Source organism: Sparus aurata, chromosome 15 (genome assembly GCF_900880675.1).
Source record: "Sparus aurata chromosome 15, fSpaAur1.1, whole genome shotgun sequence".
Taxonomy (NCBI): Eukaryota; Metazoa; Chordata; class Actinopteri; order Spariformes; family Sparidae; genus Sparus; species Sparus aurata.
Window position 1 is genome coordinate 16,357,715 of NC_044201.1, and position 25,786 is coordinate 16,383,500.

At 41.3% G+C, this 25,786-nt stretch overlaps 1 protein-coding gene across 1 annotated transcript in view; it reads left to right on the top strand.

Annotated features, from left to right (window-relative positions):
• Positions 1-24,545, top strand: part of hs3st1l1 (heparan sulfate (glucosamine) 3-O-sulfotransferase 1-like1) — a 32,911-nt gene extending 8,366 nt beyond the window's left edge. Inside the window, exon 2 of the mRNA XM_030440872.1 lies at positions 23,023-24,545. Within this exon, the coding sequence (XP_030296732.1) occupies positions 23,194-24,135 (942 nt within the window). The 5' untranslated portion in view covers positions 23,023-23,193 and the 3' untranslated portion in view covers positions 24,136-24,545. The remainder of the gene's footprint in view (positions 1-23,022) is intronic.
• Positions 24,546-25,786: the final 1,241 nt, after the last annotated feature.

Genomic DNA, 25,786 nt, shown 5'->3' on the forward strand with positions numbered 1-25,786 from the left:
CTTTTTTTTTCCCATCTCAAAGGTGAATACCGCTTATCTGAAACTTGAAATTGAATATGCCTTTTCTCTGCCTTAGATTTTCTACTTTTTGGCTAGAAGGCACGGAGTTGGCACAAAGTGTTGTTACTGAACTATATATATGTTAAAAGTCTGATCTAAAAATAGTCAACATTACAGCAGCACTCAGAAGCTTACGTCAAGGAAACCACATTTCATATAAACAGCGCTGCTTCCTGTTACAAAGAGGATACTGCTGCTTATCACCTTTTCCTTGCTCCCAGGTGTCACATTACTGAACAGAATAAAAAGGGTGAAGAAGAGTGACCCATTGTACTGTTTTAGTACCCATGTTAACGATTCATATGAGTGAACAGATACAGAGTACAATGTAATGCAGTTTAAACTACAATCCTGTAGTTTAAATCTCACCTTTGTATAATTTGACCCTGTGTTAATTGAACTATATGGTCACTGTCATGGCTTCAGTTACTATGTGCCCGTATTGGAATACATTTAACAGACATTAAAAGTAGTTTCTGATATTTTCCCGCAACATTTGTGCATGAAGACGCAAATATAATGGAAAAACATTGGTCATTTATTTAATTAGTCAATCAACCAAAAATGTATCAGCAAATATTTTGATAACAAATTAGTCTTTCAAGTATTTTTTTTTCAAGCAATGATGCCAAGCAAATACTGGTTTTGCTTCTTAATCGTGAGGTTTTTGTTTTTGTTATATGTGACGGTAAATTAAATATTTTGGGGCTTTGGACAGCTAGTTGGACAAAACAAAAGCCCACAAATTATTATAAGGATCAAATGATGAATGAGTTCATCTGGAAAGATTAATTGATGACAACCACTGACAGTCGCAGCTCTATGATATTATCATCACCCATCTCACATAAAAATAAAAATTCTGTCATGGACCTACTCATTGAACTGTTATTTTTAGTGCTTTTACAGTCATATTGATAACATTTTTATGTAAAAAAAGAAATAAATATTTTTTTTTAAATATTACATCTACAGAGGATGATTTAGAATTGTTGGTGGCTGAATATTACACCTGGCTTTAGGTAACTTATACAGTTCTGTGATATGATATATTAAAATATGTTTTGTCCACATCATTTCTGTGAGCGAAGAAACAAGAAATCTCAAGCAAAAATGCCAAACGTTCACTGAATCCACCTTTATAAATGTGAGCATTTTCTTGTCTCTCCAGCTTTCTAAGGTAGTTAATTTAATATGACTGAGTTTTGGATTGCTGAACGAACAAAATGAGCATTTTAAATGAGTCTGCTCAGGCTTTTGGCAATTTTGATTGGCATTTGGCACTTTCTCCTGTCATTTTTATAGAAGAAATACATATGTTTAGCCCTGTGAGCTACTATCAAAAGCTTCCACTCAAAGCAAATTTAAAGCAGAAACAGAAACAGAGCCTGGGAAATCTCGTGCCTGTTGGCAAACAGAATTGCATAGTGAAACTGATGTTTATAGGTAACCAATAAACCTTGCCAGTTAGGAAATCAGAAACAACTCACAATATGATATGGAAATAAACAGGATTAGTCAAGTGGAGAAAAAGGCAACAACTATTATGATAATCATTTCCTCAGTCAGAACAAACACTGTGTGGTTCCAAATTCTCAAATGTGATGAGTGATGCTTTTTATGTTGGGGTGTTAATGCCAGTGGGAAACAAGGAAGCAGACTTTGGACCTCATGTCAGGCTTCGAGAGAAGTTCTTCAAGTTTCTGACATTACATAGAATGGTAGACATAGTTATCTGGGAAAGTCATCTGTAGATGAATTGTGCAATTAAAAATAGCTGTTAGCTGCTTTTGAATTTTGCCTCCTTTTCAGCGTCACGGTTTTGAGAGACTGATTAATGATGTGAGTGTTTTGTCTGTTTTTACTTGTTTGTTTTTACCCGTGCACCGTATGTGTTTTGGTTTTGGTAGTCTGTTCTGTATGAGTAACAGAAGTGTTGATGGCAGTTTGTAGTCTCATTATCTGGGGATATAAAGATATAATCAGCATTGATCTGTTAATGAGGCTCACTCAGATATTGGAGACATTCAGATGAGCTTTTCTTTTGATTCATTTCAGATTAGTTTTTTAATTTTTTTTACCCATTTCAGTTGATAACATATTTGTTTACTCGTACTAATCTGGTAATTACATCATTTGTTGTTTCCAATAATCTAGGCTGTGTGTGCAGCAGAGGTTCAGCACATTTATTATGGAGTGTTTTAGTGTTTGACCAGTTAATATTCATGAGCGTAGATGATTTTGGTATAAGAGGATAGAGATGAATATTTCCACGTTTGCTTTTAGTTTTTTTTTTTCTGTCATCGAGGCAAACAAGCCAAAAAGAGCCACATTATCTCATGAACAGGATTGGAGCAAGTGATATTAAATAAAACACAGGCGGAAATGATGTGGAAACGATTCTTGTGTACAAATGTTTTGTCTCTCTGTTGTTGCCAGAGTCGAAGTTAAAGAGGACGATTCATGCTCGCTGCATTTTTTCAAATCTGTGTTCCCATATCGCTCTGTCACGGTAAATTTGCACACTTCCCTTCGACGTCAGGTAACTGTTTCATAGTGTGCATGCCAAACTTATGCTCAATTTATCTGGTGCACATTCCATTATTGGAAACGCATTTGCTACTGGGGCTCTGCCACTTGTATTTGCTGAAATTTGCATCTCACTTGGGAGCAGATAAACAGATTTGTCCAAATTTGTGCTCTGCAGTGTTTTTCACACGGTTGCACATCAACACCAAGCTTTAACGTGGGTCTGAAATGTGCTAATGCAGATTTTTTGGGGGAAGATATTTTTTTTTACATCATATCCCTACATACGATAAGATCTTTTTGTTATTTCGAAGAGTGCGCTTGTGATAAGAAGCGTCCCAGTTAACGGGATATTTCAGGGTTAGCTTGGGCCAATAAAAAAAATCACAGATTTTTTTCGCTTTCACCTTCAGAATGACTTTTCATCACACGGCCTCCTCTTTACATCATATCCCCTTAATAAACTGCAATAGGATTACAAGGTGTAGGCTGTGATCTGCTCCAGAGGTCTGGAGCACAGTAGGGATTAGGAATGGCATTTGATGTCAGCTTCCAAGGTTTCAAAGAATAATATACCCTCCTCATTTCATCACTATATGTAGAAAGGAACAGAGAGGGAGGTTTTGGACATTGTCCGTGATAAGTGAGCTCAGGTTTTCTGGTTTATAGCTTTGTAAGGAAGCGTATGGAAGAGGTTGAATAAGTGTTGACACGATACTGGAAATTCTAGCTTTGACACAATACCTAAATAATACCACTGTTCAGTATGAGGGAGAAATGACACAGAGTAGTAGAATTTTTGATTTTTATTAAAAGATAAATGTAACAAGGCTTGTCTATTGTATGCTGAGCACAAAAGCATCTAAGTAAATATACTTCTTGAATGTTATTATAGGAGATATATTTAGAGCTGAAACGAATCGTCTATGAATTGATCAGCTTATTAAACAAATGGCAACAATTGTAATAATTGATTATTTCTTTAACTAATTTTCAAGCAAAAATGCCAAAATGCCACTGAACCCACCATCTTAAATGTGAAAATTTTCCATTACTGAGTTGCTGCTGATTGAACAAAACAAGCTATTTCAATAAGTCTACATAGGCTCAGTAAATTATCTACAAGCATTTTTGTTATATTTCTAGAGAGCCTCTTAACATCCTAACTGTGATCCATAAATCAAATTGCTTTGACAAATAAAATAAAAGAGTCCATTAACTGTGGCTGTTGCAGGTCTCTAATAAGCCCATAAACTGTCTCCCTCGATCCGTATCATTGAGCAGACTGGACAGGCTACCTGTCAGTCACCCTTCCATTTATGTTCATTAACACTGGGTGTTCTCTTACATGTGAGCGAGACATTGCCTGTGTTTACGTGATTTGGGCACTTTGGCAGTTAACAGAGTTGTTTGTTTATGTATTTATCAGTCTTAAAGCAAAGAGAACGTTTGGAACTGGTTGCTAGATCATCTCCCAGCTAGCAGTGAGAGCTGCAGGGCTGTCTAGTCAAGCAGTGTGTGTTTATGTAGTTTGAAAGAGAGGCTCTGAGGGGAGGAGGTGGGAGGTTCTGTTGGATACTTTCAAAATGTAGCTTGCTTTTGTGGGTTTCTACAGTCTGACAAACCCCAGCTTTAAGTGTATATGAACATTTTATCCACTGTATGCCTAGCCCCTATTATACCTTGCATGAATTATAGTCACTTTATAGCATGAATACTAGCTTAGCCGACCTATCTTGTGCTTCAAAAGCCTTGCAGTGCGGCTGGTGTGTCAGTTATGATGATCTTTGTTACTTGTTACTATATCCACGAGCACCAGATGTGTCACCGACAATCGATTCCCCATCATAAAACTGGTGGATACTGCTGTATGCATATAGAAATGTATATCTACCAGTCACAGTTCCAGTTCCTGAGGTTCTGAGTGCAACATGTGAAGTTTGGATGTATTGCTCTGTTTTTGTCAAAAACAAGAAATCTGCTGTTGTTCCCACTTTGCTCGTCAAACCACTGGTATTCCACAAGGTACTTCTGTTTTTTACTCCAGAGGGTGAAGGCACCACTTTGAATTGTGCCATTGCGTAGCTGATGATTTCCAGAGCAGCAGATGCAGCCGCACCAGTCTGTGATTTAATGCATGGAGCACGACACATGGGAAAACTCATTGCCCAGCAAATTAAACCATTACCTCCCCAGTTGGAGTTAAATATGGAGAAATGACTCATTTAATGTCTGATTACTCCCTAATACAGCCATCTAAACAATGGCAACCACTCATTCCCACAAGTAAATTCTGCCTCTTTGCCAGATAAGGGCGGCAATTGCTTGTCAGGGTCACAATGAAGTTTTATTAAAAGATGCGCGCTAAGAAACGCAAAAGAATTCATCTGTACGGATTCATTATGAGATGGCTCTCTGGTCTGAAGATTCATCTTCATTATCCAGCCGAGCACCGGGCAGATAACACCGCCTCATTTGCTTTCCGAGCTTCAATTTTCTCCAACGATAATGCAGCATCTCTTTTGTGCGGCTGTGGTAAAGACAAGCAAGCCATTTTCAATATGCACGCAGGATTACAAAGGTTAATCATCAATTTAAAGCTAATCTTTGTTAAATACCAATAGAAGCATGGTGTGTGCTTGAGACAGATATAATCAGGCAAACCCCAAAACAATCCTCCATCTAAATGAAGTGAAAGATGGTTAATCTAGGCTTTACAGCAGGGGTTGACGAGCGAGGAGGGGGCGGATTGCATCACACGTCTATATTAATGCTCCATTGTTCCACTTGTTTATTAACTTTAATCGTCAACACTTTTGGGCTAAGCTCAGAAACCATTCTGCTCAGGGTGCGAGGGTCTCGAACAGAAAGCACACTGTCTTCGAGGTTAAGTGTCTTTTCAGCTTTGAGGAGTCTGCAGTAGAAAATGTAACTTGCACGTATCTCCCCTTGCTTCATTGTTGCCATGGAGTTGAGATAATTATGGAGTTTTAAAATTATGCAATCAAGGACGAGACCCCCCCCCCCCCCCCCCGTCTGGGAAAATGAGTAATTAATTTTCTCATTTTTTCTCGGTTAATATGCAGGAGACTGGAACACAGGATCCTAGTCATTATCAGGTCTGTACTGGTGAAACATGTCTGCCAAGTCGGCTAATTAAAAGGTGTGCTCGTTCCCTTCCATCCTGCCCTGTTCATATTTGTCAGGGGTGGCACTTCATGATTTTGGACTTTTTTTTTTTTTTTTAAGATGTTAGGTACATTTTGTCCTTGAAGTGAAGTAGTTTGGTTTAGCTGGTTTTAAAAGTAGCGGAAGTAAAAAAGTAAAGTTTCACATTTCGGTCAAACTTGTTGTCTAATAAGATAAGCTCAGGACAAAACATTGCATTTCCTATTAACCTAAGCCCTTTAAGTCTCTTGGGCTGGAATTTACAATAATGGGAAATAGAATCAGCTCACCTTAATGGCTGAGGCAGTAATTCCATTGACAAGGTAGACTCCTTTAATAAAGATAAGCCTCCAAGAAAATCAATAACCCGATCTAATTTCCAAAGGACTCGCGGATGTCGAGACAAACACAGAATTCGCACCTACCCAAACAGGCCCTGCAAACCCGTTCTTTAAAGGCCTCTTTCATTGATATTGCTTGAGAACAAACCGAGGGTGTTCTCATCTTCCCTACAAGACACAGTAACAAAGCAGGCCGAGGCGACCAATCTTGGAGATGCCCTTTCTCTGCTCCTTTTTATCCCCCCATTAGGCCGCCGATGCCGGGTCCACAAACTTCTCTAATTAAGAATTCGTCTTCAGCAAATTCACCCATAAAATGGCCCTCGCTGCAGAAACGTGGGGCAATAAAAGGAGTTATTGGGCCTGCGACCTCCTTTGCCTCTTATCTCCCATAAACACTTCAGTTGGTTTTACAGGGCCATGGAGGCGGCAGAACGAGCAATAAGCCAAAGGGGAATAGTGGGGCGACTGATGACTTATTCATGAAGAACGGCGCAACAAGACGGCACTGATGAAATTGACAGTGAGACGTCCTCGTACTATGAGTTGTTATGTAGTTCTGATAGGACTCTTCTTGTACTTGGAGTTGATTAATCGTTGGCCCAGGCTTCGTTTTCCACACACATCGCAGTGATGTTTTTAAGGATAACGTGCTCGTGCTCCTTTTTTGGAGACCCATAAAGTTACACTGCATACTCATTAGCTCGAGCAGGGCTCCGACATTAGCTTGTGGGTTTATTATCACACCAGCAGAGACAAAGCTCTGCTCTGCTATGAAAGCCACCCAGCTGAAATGACATGATGTTTTATTCCCTGTTCTTAACCTGATTCTGTCACACAGCCAGAGCTGCACACGCACGGATATTGTCATTAAGTCGCAGACAGGTCTTTTCAGCTGTTTAAACGAGCCTGAATTCTTCGAATTTGGCTCACCTAACATCTCTTGCTTTTCCTTTTCATGTGCATTAAATCCAGTTAAAGCCAGGGATGTTTTTATTTTTTTTTAAAAAATTTTTTAACCACACCTCATCTCAGTTTATGCACGCTCCAGTGATTTGAACTGATGGCAAATCCCACCTCGCTATGCAGGCTGAGCACAAGAAGTGTACGGTAGGATTGCATTCAAACCGCTGCCAGTGATATGTTTGCCAGAATGAACAAGAGGGAAAAGTCTAAAGTAACAGAGAGTGCCAATACTTGTGGTTAGCTTTCCTTGAAAACGTCTGTAAACAGAGCCTCGCTGGTGGAGGATGCTCGGCTTGGAAGCAGATGTAAAGCCCACCTGGCACAGGAGTTTTCATTTCCTCTTTGGCACAAAGGAAATTCTGCACAGAGGTAAGGCCACTGAGCTGGACAGAACTATGTAGGCAACAGGGTTAAAGCAAGTACTATAAACAATGTAATGATAGAGCTTATGGCGCTATGATGGTCTACATCCTCCCCCATCTCTACCCAGTCGGACTTCTGAGGCACTCTGTGCCGGAGAGGCAGAGAGGCAGAGAGTAGGCACGGGGAAATGGAGCTGGAGATTGTTATTATAGATAAACACTTCCCGTACGATCTAGTTTGCCCTGTGAGTAGAAAATTACAAGGATGTTGCTTGGAGGCAACTGATGTTATTTGCCTCTGAGGTGCCACTGTGCACACTTAAAAAACTGTCCTCAGCGTGTCTGCATATGAAGCCGAGGGCAGTTCAGTCAATTGTCATTTCAGGAATATATTTACATATGTGTACGGCTGGAACTTCATCGATTGGATGATCGATAGGAAAGTTAGTCGGGAACAGTTTAACCGTCGTTTGATTCAGAACAAATGACAATTTTCTGACTCAAGTGTGAAGATTTGCTTTCTTGTGTGTCTCGCGTTATCTCAAGCAGAATATCTTTGGGTTTTTAGTTGGACAAAACCTGAGTAGGGCTGGCCCAAATGCTTCAAAGCTTCTACTGCCATGGTGATCGACATCCAAACCAGTATTTGAAGAAAGACAATGTCGGATCATCGAAACTAATGTACACGGCTGAAAAAACAAAAACAACTGCCAATCTTTCGGGACTGTCCCAAATTTTTCAGAGACGGCTGGTCGCCCTAGGCATAAGAAGACCTACAGTGAATAGGAGAGGTCCCATCACCATCAGCATGTTTGTAGTCCACTAGTTAATTGATCATGGATGGTGTCGTTCTTTTGGATGGACTGAAGAAAAAAAAAAGAAAGTAAAAAAATGCTATGATGGGTCAGCAAGAAGATACCTGAGCAGCGGTTAATATACCATGGCAGCTAGCCCAAGTGAAGTCTGTGTGTGGGAAACACTATTTGACTAATTGATAAAAAAAAAATATTATTATGCATTTGTAAAGTTATATTCCAAAAGACTAGAATATTTTTGATTCAGAAGTAAAAGTTTCATGATGTCTGTCTAAATGTACCATGATTTATACATGCTGTCTCTTCAAGCATAGGTTCGCAATTTTCCAAAGTCTGTCTTAAAACAGTCGGTCGGGTGCCTGCATTAACGCTGAAACAGGTTTTACTCGCTATAATCTTTCTTCCTGTTCATACTGACCCTCTTTAATGCGTTTCCAGTCTAAGTGATGGGGGACAAAAGCCACACGCCTCATTAGAGCCATATCTCTATCCCATATTAGAGTCTTTTTAGTGTGAAGTTTCTTCCCTCTGTGTCCCTGGACAGCATTTCCCTCTTGAGCTGCAGTGGAAGGATAATAACAAAAACAGTTTTGCACTAAAAGACTAACCTTTGAAAGATACCCACATGATTTCTCTAACTCAGACTGCTGGAGCATCTTATTAACTTCAGATAAACATTAGATTTTTTTTACAAAAACGATGACTGGGGATTTTTGTATCACTTTTATCACTTCACTTCATTTTTTGGATCACTTGACACTAAAAGCACATTAGGTGAAATATCTCTTAAAGTGAAACTCTCAGCAAAATGCCACCTAGGCTTTTTTTGTGAATGTATATGAGTCAACCCTTCGTGTAAAAGCATAATTACGACGAAAGAGACACTTTAAGTATTTACTGTATTTTCGTTTTTGGGTCAAACTCATTTTAAATGGGAGTGCTTTGGGCACTTTAGCGTTGCATCAAAATCGCTATTTTTAAAACACTAAGAAGACTCGACACAACATGAAACTTTGCTCGTAGTATCACCAGGGTCTCTACACATGAACATGAGCATTGAGAACATTGTTTGTGTACACAGAGTTTACTAAAAAGAAAGTTTTTGGACAACTCACGTTAGCAGATGTTTCCTCCGCTAGCCGCCGTCCTGCCAGCCAGAAGTATCGATCTCCGAATGCAACGTAACATGGAGGAGAGTTAAGGTGGACCGCTCCTAAAGCTAAGTTCCATATAAATGCAAGGATAATTCATTGTTTTGTCGTTAGCGAAAAACGATATTGACCTTGGCGTTCAAAAAGGAGCCTCATATAAGAAACAATACTAAAATAAAAAGGCGGAAAAGTCATGTGAGATATTGTGTTGCGTTGTTGATGGAAGACAGTAGTGGTCCACCTTAACTGTCCTCCAAGCTATGTCGCATTCGGAGATCAATACTTCTCGGCTACCACGATGGCGGCTAGTGGAACAAGCTACTGCTTAGGTGAGTTGTTCAAAAACTTTCTTTTTAGTAAACTCTGTGTACACAAACAATGTTCTCATTGCTCATGTTCATGTGTAGAGACCCTGGTGATACTATGAGCAAAGTTTCATGTTGTGTCGAGCCTTCTTAGTGTGTTAAAAATAGCGATTTTGATGCTAGCGTGTGCCCGTAGCACTCCCACTGAAAATGAGCTTGACCCAAAAACGAAAATACGGTAAATCTTAAAAGTGCCTCTTTCGTCGTAATTATGCTTTTACACGAAGGTTTGACTCATATACATTTACAAAAAAAGCCTAGGTTGCATTTTGGTGAGAGTTTCACTTTAATGGCCAGAATGAACAGAGGGAAAGATTCCAAGTAAAACCTTTAATGTTGCTTTGAGTTCACACAAAATCTGAACCTGTCCAAGATGAAATGTTGTCTGATACAAAACACAATACATTAAAAGGATGACTTTACAAGGTTGAAACTTCTGCGCTGATAAATGACTAAGCCACCTCAAGCCATAAAGTCTGATCCCTCTGATCATGTTACAATCAATGACCAGCATGTGAAGCGACAACTTGAATTACTTATGCAGATGAGGCAGCTCGATACTGTGAAAGTTCCAGTTCAAGGTCATTTTCCGTGGCTGGATGACATCTCAGAAAATGTGTCGCTGTCGGTGTCAGTCTGATACTCCCTCCACTTCTGATCTGCATATCTCACAGTTACGCTTGACTGATTTGTCATTCACACGCACTGCACAAACAAATGAAGCTAATCCTGGCAGTAGACCCATGTCGCAGTCGAGTCATGCACACTGGGGGTCAGTTGATAGCTGCGCCGTGACTTTCTCCAACCAGAGCTCACATTTCTGATCCGCCTGTAAGAAACGAAAAAAAGATAGACTGCTTTGTTACGGTTCAATTCAGTTCAATTAAATTCAAAGGTTCATTTAACAGTCCTTTTACTAAGGCAGGGTTGTGGAACGAAATGTGAGTTGAAGTCTCTTTACGCTACATAAGAAAAAAAAAGAACTATTTTATAGAGTGCGGAGGATTCATTGAGAAGGCTCACAGCCTGAGGATAGAAGCTGTTCTGTAGTCTGCTGGTATGACAGGAAATACTTCTGTACCTTTAGCCAGCTGGCAGCAGGGTGACGGACTGGGGCTTCAGTATCCTTTGCGCATGAAAGACAACACCCATCCCAGCCGGGCTTTAATGGCATGAAATGGCTCAGGAACAATGTTTCCCAAACGTCAAAATACAGTTTGTCCAAATTACAGTTACAGAACACAACAACAATATGAGCTTTAGCATTAAGGTAAGATTGATATGTATTAATTATAAACATTACATTGAGTTTTGAAGGGTTGACTTTCTCTGACAATGGGTTTACGCTTGATTACAAGTATTGTTTAAGTAAGATCATCTTCTTCGGCTATTGTTTTTGAAGTCATCTAAAACGTTTTCAAGTTTGATGTGATGATGTTTTATGCAACTGTTTTTTTTTTAAGACACATACAATTAAAAAATTCACAAGTGGGGTATTAACTGATGTATTTTATGTTGTAAACATAAAGTATCTTAAAGGAGCAGTTTATAAGACATGGCCACAATTTTAGTTCAAAAACTCAGGACTCATTCTTTCACTAATTTCCCTTACTAAAGAGAAAAATACAGTTGTACATGGTCTGAATTCAACTTAAACCCAATCAAGACGAATTTAATTGCCTCAATATCTCATCGTAAAAAACACAATACACAAACACAATACTTAGGACTTGACAGAAACTAAAAAAAAAACAAACAGTCTTGGTTGCTCCTTCCACAGTCACGTCTGGCTTGGTCGAAAGGAATCCACAATTCACAGAGTAAGATGTCAAAATACTACAGCTCTAGATGCCATTTCACCTGCTGCTGACTGCCCAACTCTCTCTCGCTCCTCTGCCACTGAACGCCTCTCCTGTCCCTGCCCATTGTGTCTTCCTGTCCCTGGAGTCATAGTCCTGGACAGAGCCTCTGTCAATCCCCTCCACTGTATCCCCTGTCTTCAATCTGGCATCTGTCACTCACAGAGGCTGCGTTCAGTGTCAAGCTGTGTTCACTGGGAGGTGGCGGTGGTGTGACGAGTCAGTGCCTACCCCGTCATCTGAGGTTGCAGTGTGGGCAGACTCCAGTCCGTTAATAGGGCCATTTAGCTCCACGGCTAACTGAGTTACTTGCTAAAGTCAGCTCGGCGCTACAGCCAAAGACAGCTACAGCAAAAAGTATACTGAGCAGCAGTGAGCGGTTATGCTGCCCCCTGTAGCTTTTGAGCTACCTTCAAATGTGGCTATTTCTTACAAATCATACCTCGAAGCTTGTGTTAACCACAAAGCTTTTAGTCCTATCCATAAAACCCAATAAATAACCTTCCAGATGAGGGAATCAGCAAAAAGGCTTACTTATTTAAGGTCTTAGCTCTCACTCTATCCTATGCATGTATTTGCGTATGTGTGTCTGTGTGTGTCTGGATCATTCTCTGCCTCTCAGGTCGTGGCATGTTATTCGGCATAGTATTTTTGTTCCAGCTTCCTCTCCTCAAGGATCCTATCTTCTGCTCACTATACTGGCTCCATTGTGCCCTCCTCTTAGTTTACTGCATGTGTGCCGGTGATCTCCCACTGCTGTGGCAGGGCGCACCGTAACAGCTACTGACACATCTAACTGTATAATGCCTCGACCTCTGATGCGGGCAAACACGGGGCGCCGCCGTGGGAAACGGCTTTAAGTTGAATGCATTATCACCAGCTCACTAACTGCAGCCTGGTGTTGAATCACTTCAGAGCTTGGCAGCCAACAGCACATCACAGAAGGTCCAAATACGGAAGCTCGAGTTCTGCAGCGCTGAATACATATTTGTTATGGAGGGAAAACACTGGCAGATCTGTAGCGTTCGCCTACCAATAGGACGTTGCGGTGCCAGAGCTGGGGAGGCTTTCCAAGTTATGTAGAACTGCACACACCAGCTGTAGTCTGGGAAATAAACATGAGATATCTAAGTTGACCTCCTGGAAGAAAATACCAAGCCCCTAGTGTACGTACCATAGTTAATATGTATTATGTGCTTTGCCCTAGAGTACAGCTTTCACAGCGCATAACTCAAGACTTGGCTCAGGTGGGATAGCACTGGATGTTTTACTCTAGTGCAGTTTTTGAGCTGTAAAGATTGATGCCCTTTAATAAGCAACACAACAAGATCATTAAATCATCTAAACATTGTGCATTTTTCTGCACTTAACCCATCAGAGGCGTGATGTCTTTGTCAGCACCCAGCAGGCCTTCCCATAGTTTTACTCATTAAACTATTCATCAGAAAAGGCCTCATCAAAGATTAAGGGTATCCTCACAGTTCATTACAAGATGCTCTGCTTTTTATTTGATGAAGTAATTCATCCATAATGTATGTGTATATTGCCGTTTGCAAGGATGCCTGCGAGACTGTGGAGAACAGCATCGGCTTTTCTGGAGGCTCAGGCCTGAGGAGAGAGGGGGAAAGTTGGTGCATTTGTTTTGATTAAGTGTGCGTTTCCAAGCGTTCCCTCCGCGATGAACTGTAGAGCAATTACTTAACATGGCGGAGATCAGACTCATTGTGAGGACCGGGGAGCGCATGATGGGAAAAGCACGATAAGAATTACAGTAGCATTAAATTTGGCGGAGCAGAATTAGCTTTACAGTAGCGTCGGTGAAAGGGGAGGCGATTGCAGCGGGGGGAGATGCTGCAGAAAGCATAGGTGCTTTATCAGAAGTGGCAGGCTGAATGAGGATCATCAGGCCACACTCTGATTGAATTCCTTCTCATAGTCTGTTGTTGTTTCGGAACGACCACGGAACACTTCCCTGAGTGAGTCAGCGTCCCTGGGATTGGTTGCCTCCACTCATCCAAGGGTGATGAGCAAGTCAGCCTATTTTATCTGCGAAAATGCCTCCTGGGAATCCAGACAATGTCAGTTGATGCTTGAAATAAATCTCAGAGCATTGACAAATGTCAAAGCTAAACTGGAGGAAGCCCGGACTGGGGCATGCACCCGGGCAACAGAGATTGCTACAGCGATCCTGTGTCAGTTGAACAATGGTGCGTTTGGGGCTGGGTGATGCCGTGGGGGAATGACAGTTTATGGCTGGCTGCAGCATTATTTGACCCCTGTTCCTTCTGCAAAAATCAGGAAAACCAAGACTGTTCCATCCTCAATGTCAGGGACTAGGGATGTCAACGATAAATCATTGATCTGTTAAGAATTTAGCTGATACAAATGTATTAACTGACGATCAGAGATGGCCACAGATACCTTGTCACAGGTTACAAATACCTTCTTCAAATGTATCAAAATCAATTCCAAATTAAAAATTAAAAGGTTGATCTCCTTTATTCCTTAAAGCTCAATCTTTATCAGATCAGCAGCGAGAGTTTTAATAAGTGTAGCAACTGATCTAAACTGAAAATGTCCGATTAAGGGGTACTTAATGGCAAAGAAATTAATGAGAAGGTCATGTAGTTGTCTTTGAAAATCCCCAAAACCCAGCCCAGAGAGCATTGTGTATGTGGTGGTCTGCTTTTATGAATCGTACGAAGTCATTTTCTCTCGATCAATTGTCTCGGGGAAAAGAAAACATTTATTACTCTGTGATAATGACATAAACAACTTGTGCATATCCAGAAAATACATAATATTTAACTAGTTTTCTCAGGAAAATGGAGGAAATAACATGTTTGACCCATGAATTCAATCAATTCTGTACTTTCTATATGAAGAAGCCGTTGAGTAGCCTCCATATGCGTTGGATTTTGTTGGGACAGTTGCTGAATAGCAGCACACAGGAGATCAACAATCAAAATCAAATCATCATTTAATGTAATTTAGTCTATCTTTTTAGTGAAACGAACCACTGACCTTTTGATTGGTAGACAGCTGCTCTATCTACTCTACCTTGCCTGAAATTTGCATCCTTGTCATGTCTTATCGGTGTGATGTGTCATTTGTTGTTACATGTCTTTATGCAGATTCTGCCAACGTATCATAAACGTATATTTGTTTAGGAGGCGCAGGCCTTCATCAAGATGGGCGCTTCTTCCTGTGGACAGATGGTAGTGGGCAGAAGGATTGGTAATTGGAAGGGACTGCATTGCACATTGAATCATCCTACAGGAGCTGAAATGGTCGCTATACTGCAAAGGTTTAACTGAACGTATAGAAGTTCACGGTTAAAACACTGTAATTAGCGCCCAGGGCCGCGTGTGTCTTGGTGCTCTTGCAACTGGCAGATTCCCGCTACTTGAGGTCCGTAATGAATGCCTGTGCTGACATGTGGGTGTGGATTAGGTCATTGTTTTACTCCCGAAATAGCTGAATACTGCTTACCATCAGAGCTGCGGCGCAATTTCCTCTCAAAACGAGTAAACGTTGTCTCTCCATCCTCGGTGTCACTGTGTGAAATGCTGCCGAGGTGTCAGATCGAACTGTCTGTATCAATATTAGATACGTCCTAATTATGGCACAGAGCTGCTCTCAGACTTCTCTGACTCAAGGTTGAAAGCAGCTTTCCCTCATTCATCCAATTTATGGTAATTCATATCAGATAATGAATACTTCTATTGATTTTGCCAAATATAATTCATCATTATTTAAGATAAGATATTTCACTAATGACAGACGTGGTCTTTATTCCTGAGCTTAAGAAAAAGGGTCCAAAGACGGAGGGTCTTCTACTCTGCACACATTGTTATGCCTCTTGAGGCAAATAATTACTTCTGATTTTGGGCTATAAATAAAATCAGATTTGACTTGAATGTAGAAAAATATCAGATCAGATCACATTTGTAATCACTGCACAACATGATGACAAGACATTTATTGAAAATTGACCACTGAATCAGTTCAATTGAGAACTTGTTGTTTATCTGCTTAAATTTGATGTAATGAACAAAGTGCCAACATTTTATAAGAGTGGTTTAAGATGCTGATCCACCAGGTGGCCCCAGAGGAGAGCACTACTGTGACACAGGTTCTAGTTGAGCTGCAGTGGTTAACACTCAGTTGTCAGTTTATTTGGTACATGCAGCTGAAACTAATGCAGTCTAATAGAACAATCTTGCAGTCAGTCCTACCTTAATGAGGGTTATAATGCTGTGATGGTCATCTTGGAGCTTGTGGTTTGCTGTGCCGTTGAATTGTATTGTGTTAGCTGGTTGGTGTTTCTAGTATTCTGTCCATATCATTTATTTCAGTGAGGGGAGATTAAATGATAGAAACGTTGCTGTACAATCTGCTATCTGCAATCTACAGCGGTGCAACTTACATAATACAGTTTAATCAACGACGCTTTGAAATGGTCTCAGTAAAAACTGGACTGGGTTGCAGCAGCAATGTGTAAGTTCTCTCCTACAGTGCGTCGGGTTGAAGTCGACAGTAGTGGCTTTATTACTTGTTAGTTTTTAACTGAATCTAAGACTAAAATTGGTTGCAAATCGATGACTTGGGGCTGGGTTGCAGCAGAATACCAGTTTGAGAATTGATCATTATTTTAGTGTGTGCATTTGCTTATCTACTGACGTGGTGAATGTGTTAAATGGTACTATATTAGTATTATTAAACTTATATACACCTTAAGTGTCATTTCTAATCAAGTTTTTAAGTCAGTGTCAGTCAGTTAAGTGTTCAACCAGAAAACCCATCTCACACCTCTGCCAAGGCCCGACAGTCCCCTTTAATTCAATCAAGGCCTAATCCAAACTTCTAGGGCTTGACTTTTATTTGGATATGCATCAAATTGTTCTCACTCATAGACCCCAGTTTCTTAAATACACCAGACTTTTTGGTCAATCTTGCAATGTTAAAGAAAGTCAGAAAATGTCCATGGATCCAGACCAAAAGTTAATGGGCTCTATTCTGGCCTGAGATCCATCCGCCATCCAAGATTTACAGAAATCTGTCATGTAGTTTTTGTGTAATCCTGTAATCCTGCAGACAAACCAACCAACATAAACCATAACCTGCTGGTCGTAATAACTGTTTTCTACTGTGACAGCTTAATATTTTCCGAGATTGTTACGGTAAAGGGAAAAACTAATTCCATTGCATCTGTATTTGGGTTATCACCTCAATAATTTGGATGTAAAGTCATAACTAAGGCAAGTGGCCATTCAGTGATCATTATTGGAGCTCTATCGTTATGGTTACCATGTGCATTAGCCTTCGAGCTTGCACTGCGTCTCGGCATTGTAGCATATCATGGTAAGATGGATCAATATTGAAATATATAAGTACAGTCTCTGCTGGATTGTTCTGTTGCAAAGTTAAGTCACAGTTAATGAAAAGTGTCACTGTGAAGTGAAATGACTGTTTTGTTGTGACTGAGTAGAATTCTGTGATGGATTACAACTACCCCAGGGCCTTGTGTAAGTGTTTAGGTGTTACTAAGAGTTATGTTGTAATTTACGTCTGTCGTGCTTTAGTAAGGCATAAATCACAACTTTTAATTTATGTGATAGCAAGGCTAATTTTGAACTTACACATGGCCACAGAACGTTAACCATCATGAAGGTGGGAATAGGTAGTTGTACCTTTCCCCCCTTGGATTTCACAAATATGAGTCAAGAGGTCATTAACAGAGCGACACTAAAGAACAAATCACAGTGTTCGTAATAACTTGGAAAATCTCTTCATCAAGCACCAGCCCCCATACAATTGAAATGTCTTTCAAATTCTTTCTAAATTGTACGAATGTATACATTTAATTCATCTGAAATGCATGTTTGATGCTTTCATCTAAAATACAACACTTTCACTAACATTAGGTTGAAGACCTAATTTACCTGTTGGACTACAGACTCAAGACAAAGATGTATCTTAAGTGTTACATCTTACAAAATGACAGCAGAAAATAAACAAGATTTCACAAATCTCGACAGTGCAAATCACCCCGGAAGTGACCCAGAAGTGACTGTCATGGTGATTCGATCTACAGTATATTCTCAGATTCGACCTAACAAAGCCAGACAGGGGAAAGTATGACTAAAACATGTTCACATATTCTGAATAGTTGCCTAATTCTAACATGCTTACCAATGCAGTAACTTTTACCCAGAGAAAGGTGGCACATGGTGCTTCCTCTGTTTTCTGGACTGGCCACCGAATGCCTCCACAGGCCAGTTAGGGGTTAAATGCTTTGCTAACAGGCAACTAAGTCAGGGGCACCTGTGTAGCAGTTTCCTAGTGAGAGCAGAGCATTACTCATTCCCCTGCTTCATTTTCTTGTCTTGCCTGGAGGTTGAAAGTAGCAACTCTCTGTTCCCAAGCTACCAAAGCCTCCAACCTATTTACACACCAGCAAGTGGCTGTAATGCACCAGTAATGTGCATAGATGGGACTTCGTACTCATTATTTCTTCACATCATGGTCAAGCTAGCTTTGTGGGAGGATTGAAAAAGCTCGGCAGTGCTCACGGTGTCGCTTTATAATCCCTTGCATGCTAATGCAGAGCATTTTCTCAGTGTTCTGGGTGCTTAACACATGGCTGGAAATTAATACTGTTACCGGTTCTCTTCTGGAGTATGTGCCTCATGTGCCCCAGAAATTGTCTTGCTTCTCAAATAAGGGAGGAATGGAAGAAAAAGATCTTCTCTGTCTTATGTTGTGGCACTAGAAATTAATAAATTGAGCCAGAAATCCCACTGTGAACCAAAATGCATCCATAATTTAAAACCCATCCTGTATGTGGGAGTACAGTCTCAGAGTTACAGTTGGATGTGTGTGGGTGGGAAATATATTGTACTGGGTTTTTTGAGGGCCTGTTAGAGAAAATGGCTGAGAAAGAGATGAAGGAGCAAAGGGGAAAGTGCAGAATAAAATAGAACGAAGGTGAATACGCTTCTGCATCCCAAGCGTTTTTTGGCGGGAAGGGTCAATACATCTTACAAGAGATCATCTAACAAGGCCGTGAAAGAGAAACAAGATGGGTAAAAAAAACAAGAAGAAGATAATGGGGTTTCTCTCTGCATTTGATTCTACTTCAGATTACAATTTCTCTCTTCCGTTGCGGCTCCGCGTGTGGATTTACGTGTGGAAATTTGTTAAAAAATGCGACCACAGCATGAAAAAAATCAATGTTACAATGATGAATACTTTCTACTTCATTTGAAATCAATCAGTTTAATAGCTGGAAAGCCACCCTTTAAAATGAAGCTTTATGTGGTAATAATTATTTTGTACTAATGTCTCTAATGAGCGGCCATTAAAAAAACAAAGCTGCCCTGTTCAATACCTGCTGCCTGCCACAGTTAATGGCAGGGGGCCCGGCTGAATATGAATGAGGGTTTTATTCCGTAGATGTATGGAAGCTGTTTGGGTAAATTAGTGAGAGCAGGGGTTTCCTGTGGCACGGAGAACCTGTGGAGCCCTCCTCTTAGCCTGGTGAGGTTTAATGACTAGTGTGGATCTGTTGGCTGTGTTGTCTGCCCAGGTGTGAGACAGCACTTCAGCTCCGGCGCCGACAAGTTTTTGGAGCTTAGATAATGCTCGGCAAGTGCAGCGCCTGATGTGTGGGGGCTCTGCATCGCGGGTTCAAGTGGGAACGCGGTATAGTTTGATTTTGTTACAAGAGGCGATCATGCCTCTGTCTGCACATTCTCATTTTTTTTCATTATTCAAAGTCAAAGAGGGCTTAAGCATATGCCAGTGTGCAAGGCAGGGTGGCATCTTGATTCTTGAGCATGTCACTAGCCAATTGCAGAGCTAATGGTTCAGTGAAAGTGTGGTGATTTGGCGAGACTCCTTTGCTTTATGTGTCAAATAGATCACCCCTCATTCTCAATCTGATTAAATTCAAACTGCCAAAATTAAAAAATATTGTAATTTAGTAGGTTTTAGTTGTTCATATTAGGAATAAAGTGATCCAACAATTCATCTCCAGACACCAACTGAAATAAGAACTGTATTCTTCACTGTGACTGGCATCATTTCTTATTTGGACTAAAATGAGGTCAGAGATTGCCTGGGCACTAAAAATGTAATCAGCGTCATAGACATGTAATGAAAACCTGATGCATTGTTTGAGTTAAGCAATCAAATGATTTAATCTTGAGCCTTTTCTTTACTTTCCCAAAGTAACCGATTTTTGGCTGCTTCTTTCACAATTTTAGCTTGTGGGAAAAAGTATTTTTGGGCCTTTGTGTATCATCCCTGTTATAATTACATAGTTTGGCCGCTATGTCGAAATGGCCTGAAAGCTTGGCATTCTTCCTGGGGGCTTGGTCGGTGGCCCACAATTTTTAAATAGAACTGACATTAAATAATGAATAAGATAGGTTATAACAACAGTATGTTTTGCTTTGAGTTATTTATTTGAAATTATTATTAAAAGTATTTCTAGTTGTGCCCACATTTCACCACAGGTAAATGTCACTTTACCAGATTTGGTCTGACAGCACCTGTCCCTCAAGGAAATGCACAGAAGCAAGACATGCAAACTCTATAAGCAAAAGAGTGACCAGAGCTCAGGTTTGGGTGTGAGTCGGCAGTGCTCTCACTGAGCCTCTGCACGCTCATGCTTTATCCTACTCCCACAGTTCTTCTCCGCCAGCCCGTGTTCTGTTACCCTCCTCTGGTCCCACACTGTTCAGTGGAAATAGTGTCGGTTAAGGGGTCTGCCAGATAGCGTGGCTGCCGTGTGCTGAATGAAAAGCTGGAAAGATATGCATCAAGTGCTGAATAAAGCAATAAGGCCCAGTGGAATGTGAAACAATGGCTCCTTCCAGGTGGTGGTGCACTGTGAGAGGAGTGGGGGGAATTGGATGAGACAGAAAGCTCGTCTGGCTGCCTGGCTGTTAGCATTGGACTTGGCAGCTCTCTGCCAGGGAAACGCTGACAGGCAGGCGCGCCTGTCACAGCACATAAGTGCCTCCGTGCACAACCCCGGGTCCTGTAGTGCAGGTCGACTCTCCTGCACTCAGCTCGCAGACCCAGTCGCACACTCAAGCCACAGATCGTAGTGGAGAGCGAGGGCATGTGTCACAGCCTTTATATGGTTGAAAGACTCTGTAAGGTGAGAGAAAGGCCACTGGTGACATCGTAGAAAGGTGCTATGCACGTTGGTGGTTATACTTCCCATATCCATCTCTTAATTAGAGGGACAACTTCTGTGAATAGGTCAAGTATTTCCGCTTGCAGAGACTTCATTACCAAACTATATCAGTTGGTCAATAAAAACACCTGAGAGAAACACATATGGATATTTTTATATGCCGCACAAATGAATGACCCCTCAAGTATAATTACTGAGAGTTTCAAAGCAAAGATGTTAAAAAAGTACTTTCATATCAATTTATAATGACAGTGTCTCACAAACGGGCTCTTATTATCTCAAAATTACTTCTTTACAACGGGGTATCATTTTGGAATCAAATTCATCCTTATATAACTGTTACCTTGGTATTTTACTGTACAAATGCTCTGAGGGTTAGGAAAGATGAAAATGCCTCAGGAAGATATTTCATCAGCCTTTGTTCAGGAAACGGAACAGCTTTTTCCTTTTCCTTTTTTTCGATTCACAATCTTCATTGTGAAAAACATTGTATAGAAAACACTGCTGAGACAAAATCTACAGAAGAGAGCAGCCTCTTTTGCTCATTTTAAAGCTGTGGCATATCAAATGTAATTATACTTCACTGCCTTCCCTTTTAAAGGGGCAATATGCAGTTTTGGAGAATATATTAAAACTCAGGATTTTAATATTTACAATATTAATGAGGTAATAATACAAACTCAGAAAAATATGTATATATATTTTGTTAACTGAATACACAAGCTGTTCTCAGAGGAAGATAAGGTCCCCAGAACTCTGTTTGAAGGGGGCAGGGTCCGCCAAATATAAACAAAATAAAACAGTATAAATTATAATATAATTATAATTGTGTTGTCCTTTAAGGTCAGTTTAATTTAATACATTTTATTCAGTCATGAAAACTCAGAGTTTGTTTATTTAGTTTGCTTAGGTCAGTTAGGTCAACCAGTCAATGAAGATCTTTCTCTCTTCTGATAAAAATGTGTTCCCCAAAACTACACACCGCACCTTTAAGATGTAGTTTCAGTCACTGTATCTACAGACAGTGAGCATGTGCTGAGAAGAAACCGTATTCACATTATGTGTTATGTACTTCCAGCCTTCGATATAAGAGAGAAATGTGTTGTACATTAAATCTATCTGCTGTATGCATCCAGAACAGTACTTTGTGTGTGTGTGTGTGTGTGTGTGTGTGTGTGTGTGTGTGTGTGTGTGTGTGTCGGTCTGCTCCCAAGCAGGGAATACATTAGTCTGTTTAGATTACCTTACCCTGACCTTTGCTGTTGAATCTGGATGTTTGCCTTGCCCGGCCCTGCTGTTTTGACTAACACAGAGGAGCACCAACTGTTTTTCAGCTTGTTCTCCCGGTGAAGGCACTCAGAGACTTTTTGGTTTTTAAATGAATTCTGTGACATTTACAAAAATAATATTCTGCTGTTTCAGCTTAAGGCTTCTTGAGAAAATTTTTTTTAGCACAAGTGATTTCATGTCAAGCGGAGGCAAGTTTTGAAGAAAACAAGGCAAATATTAAAAGAGCCGTTATATTAAAGAGTTACAAACACGATACAGTACATTTTCCCATGGTTTTGAGCGTCTCTTCAGCAATATTGTAAATCTAATTTAATGCCCTAAATCCTTCTTCCTGTGTTTGCTGAATTTCATTGCCCTAGTATTGATCTTTATTGGCATGTATAGGAAATCAAAGTCACCTAGAAGTGGGAACTCATCTGATTTCCTGCAATAAATGTATCTTTATAAGTCTCTGAATGCCTCGATTCCGATGCTCCAGGGGGGAGATGTTAAGTGTATCGATTCTGGGGTGGATTCTGACCTGGTAAAGGAAGACAAAGCTCTCTGGCCTTGTCTCCTGGCCTTGAGCCACACTTGCATATCTCCGACACATTTTCTAACGAGCTGTCTGGCTAAATGTTTTTCAGCCGCAGAAATTACAGTATCAATTGGAAGTGACTTTATAGAGTTAGAGGAGAAAGCAGATGGGAAGGGGGAAGATGAAAAGAGATTCAGAGAAAGATGAATTGAGATTATCCTTTTGAGATGATACACTCATAACAGACATGGATTGTATTTATGGCTGGATTGCTTTTTCAGGAGAATAAGGAAAGTGCCATTTCAGTATAATACAGACATTCATTCTGCTTTATATGCCTGAAATCTGAAAGCCTTTTCTTCTTTTTCCTCTTTGTTCTCCACTACAGATGTGCTGTGGACTGCCGATGATTTCTCCTCCTCCTCCGGGTCAAATTCAATGGCAGACAAAGACTGCTCTCATTACCGCTGAGCTCAGAAAGACAGATCTTGTCCGAAGCTAAACCACTCTCCTTTTCTCGCTTCGCTCTCTTGGCCACCTCGCTCTTCATCCCATCACCATGGCGTCTTTCCTGGCATCTGCCTTTCTTCTGGTTCTCCAGACATATGCTGCCCCGTCTGAATTTGTCCAGGCTGGATATGGCATAACGTTGGACCCGATGGAACTTGATGCTGGGCTACCAGCCAATGTCTCTGAAGATGTGCCCTCATCCCCACCCCCAGGGACTAGTAAAAGAGCCCCCCATAGTATCATCATTGGGGTACGCAAGGGGGGCACAAGAGCGCTGCTGGAGATGCTAGACATACACCCTGAGGTTGCCGCTGCTGCCACCGAGGTGCACTTCTTTGACTGGGATGAGAACTATGCCAAGGGCTTTGAATGGTACCGTGACTTGATGCCCTACTCCTACCCACATCAGATCACAGTGGAAAAAACTCCAGGGTACTTCACCTCAGCCCTCGCACCAGAACGCATCTGTGCCATGAACTCGTCCATAAAGCTGCTATTGATCTTGCGAGATCCAGCCGAGCGGGTCATTTCTGACTATACCCAGGTGTACTTCAACCGGCTGGAGAACCACAAGCCGGTGCAAGCCATTGAGAACCTGCTAGTGCGCAATGGAGCTTTGAATATGCGGTACAAGGCCATTCAAAGGAGCCTCTATGATGTTCATATGCACAACTGGCTGCGCCACTTCCCCCTGGAACAGATACACATCGTAGACGGGGATGCTCTCATCCGTGACCCCTTGCCAGAGCTTCAGAAAGTGGAGCGCTTCCTCAACCTGCCCCCAAGGATAGTTTCATCCAACTTCTACTTCAACCAGACCAAGGGGTTCTACTGTATCCGAAGCGACGGTCGAGAGCGTTGTCTGCATGAATCTAAGGGGCGTCCTCACCCAGCTGTCAACAGCACCGTCCTCCAGCAGCTACGCACCTACCTGCAGGAGCACAACCGAACCTTCTTCAGGCTGGTGAAGCGTACCTTCGACTGGCAATAAGGAACCCGGATCACAAATCGGACTCAACGGAGCCACTACCTTGTCTGTGATGAGGTCAAAAAAGAGGGCAAGAAGCACTTTACAGACCTGAGATTTAAAACCCGTCTGAATAGCCTCTTAATAACTACTGTTGTGATCTCTCGTTTCAGCAGAGCAGTTCTATATTCACATGATAGGGTAAAAAAGAAGAAAAAAAAACTGTAACTAGAGGCGTAAGATTAAATGGAAGAAAACTCCAAGCTTAATAAGTCATTCTCTCTGTGCTGGAAGCGTTTAAGTGATCAAATTGCAGCGAAAACAAGTTTGTGAAACTGATGAACTTTTTTTTCCTCCCTCTTGTTTGATATTCTCGTTCTTGATAATAAATTGTTCTGCTTTCAAATGTACCGGAAAAGTGGAACGTTTCTGTCTCTCTGTCTTATTTCATTCTGGTCATCAGAAAGCCTCTGAGCCCTCTAACCTGTGTTATTTAGGGAGTGTACTAAGGTAGGCAGAGGCATTAGAATAAGCCTTTGATTTGCTGTGGTGGAGGGTAGACATTAATGCAAGGAAATGTGTACCCTGGAGCAGCGCTTTAGTAGTACAGGAATCACTAATGGCTTTGGACATTGAAGGTAGCCTGTGCCTGCAGCTAAATCAGTCAAATCTCCACAGTCAGCACACTCAAATCCGGGGAGATGCTGTTGCATTTGGTAGCGGCTCCGTTCAACGCTCTGCACAGGTGTTAGATGTAGTCATTAAATCATAGCCCTAACAGTGCCGTAAAGCATTTACAAATGTTGTGGTATCCATGCAAATGTTTTTTCTTTCCCGCATTATCTCATTCCTGAATCATCCTTGGCGTGCATTTTTCCCAGAAACATTTTGTTGTGCAACACACATCAGATAGACGCGGGTCATGTTTCTTTCATTGATTAGGCTTTAAACAGCAGCCAAAGCTACAGCTCCGCTGGGATCTGATATTCATGTGATCTCCCCGCTCTGTCTGCTGGAATAAGCACTATAACTCTCCTGAGGCAAGTAGTCATTGATGCTACATTGGATCCATATCCAGAGCAGAACATGGGAGGGGTGGGGGTGTGTATAGCTGTCGGCTATACAGAAATATGCTGAATTTTTATATGAATAGTGTAGTTCATGACTGAGCAGGGGCTTTAAGGTAAAATTGGAGTCAAAAATTAGCACATGTGTACACAAGTTTGTGTTTGATGACAAAGGCGGAGCTAAATCCCTCGTAACTCATCTCGCTCAGGGACTTTTCTCCCTCCTGCTCACCAGAGGGCACTTGGACTCCAGAGTAACTCATGAGGAAACATTGTGAAGCACTGTGTCCAGATGCGCTCTTTCTAGGACTCCCGTCTGTCAGCCCACGCACAGGTGAAGGGCCTGTGACAGTTACCTCTTGACCCTGGCCTACGCCTGTCTGCCATGGTACGTATCACCCAGCCGCTCATCAGGAAGAGAACAGTTTGTCCGATGGCATGAAGCAGCCTTGCTCCACCACCCCCCCCACACACACACACATGTTACCAATCATTCCCAGGGTGTTACATTGCTGTAGCAGTGTTTCCATTAAGCAGGTGGGCAGGAAGGACAAAAGGGCATGTTCTGCTTACAGTATGAAAGTACACACTGAACAAATTCCCATTTG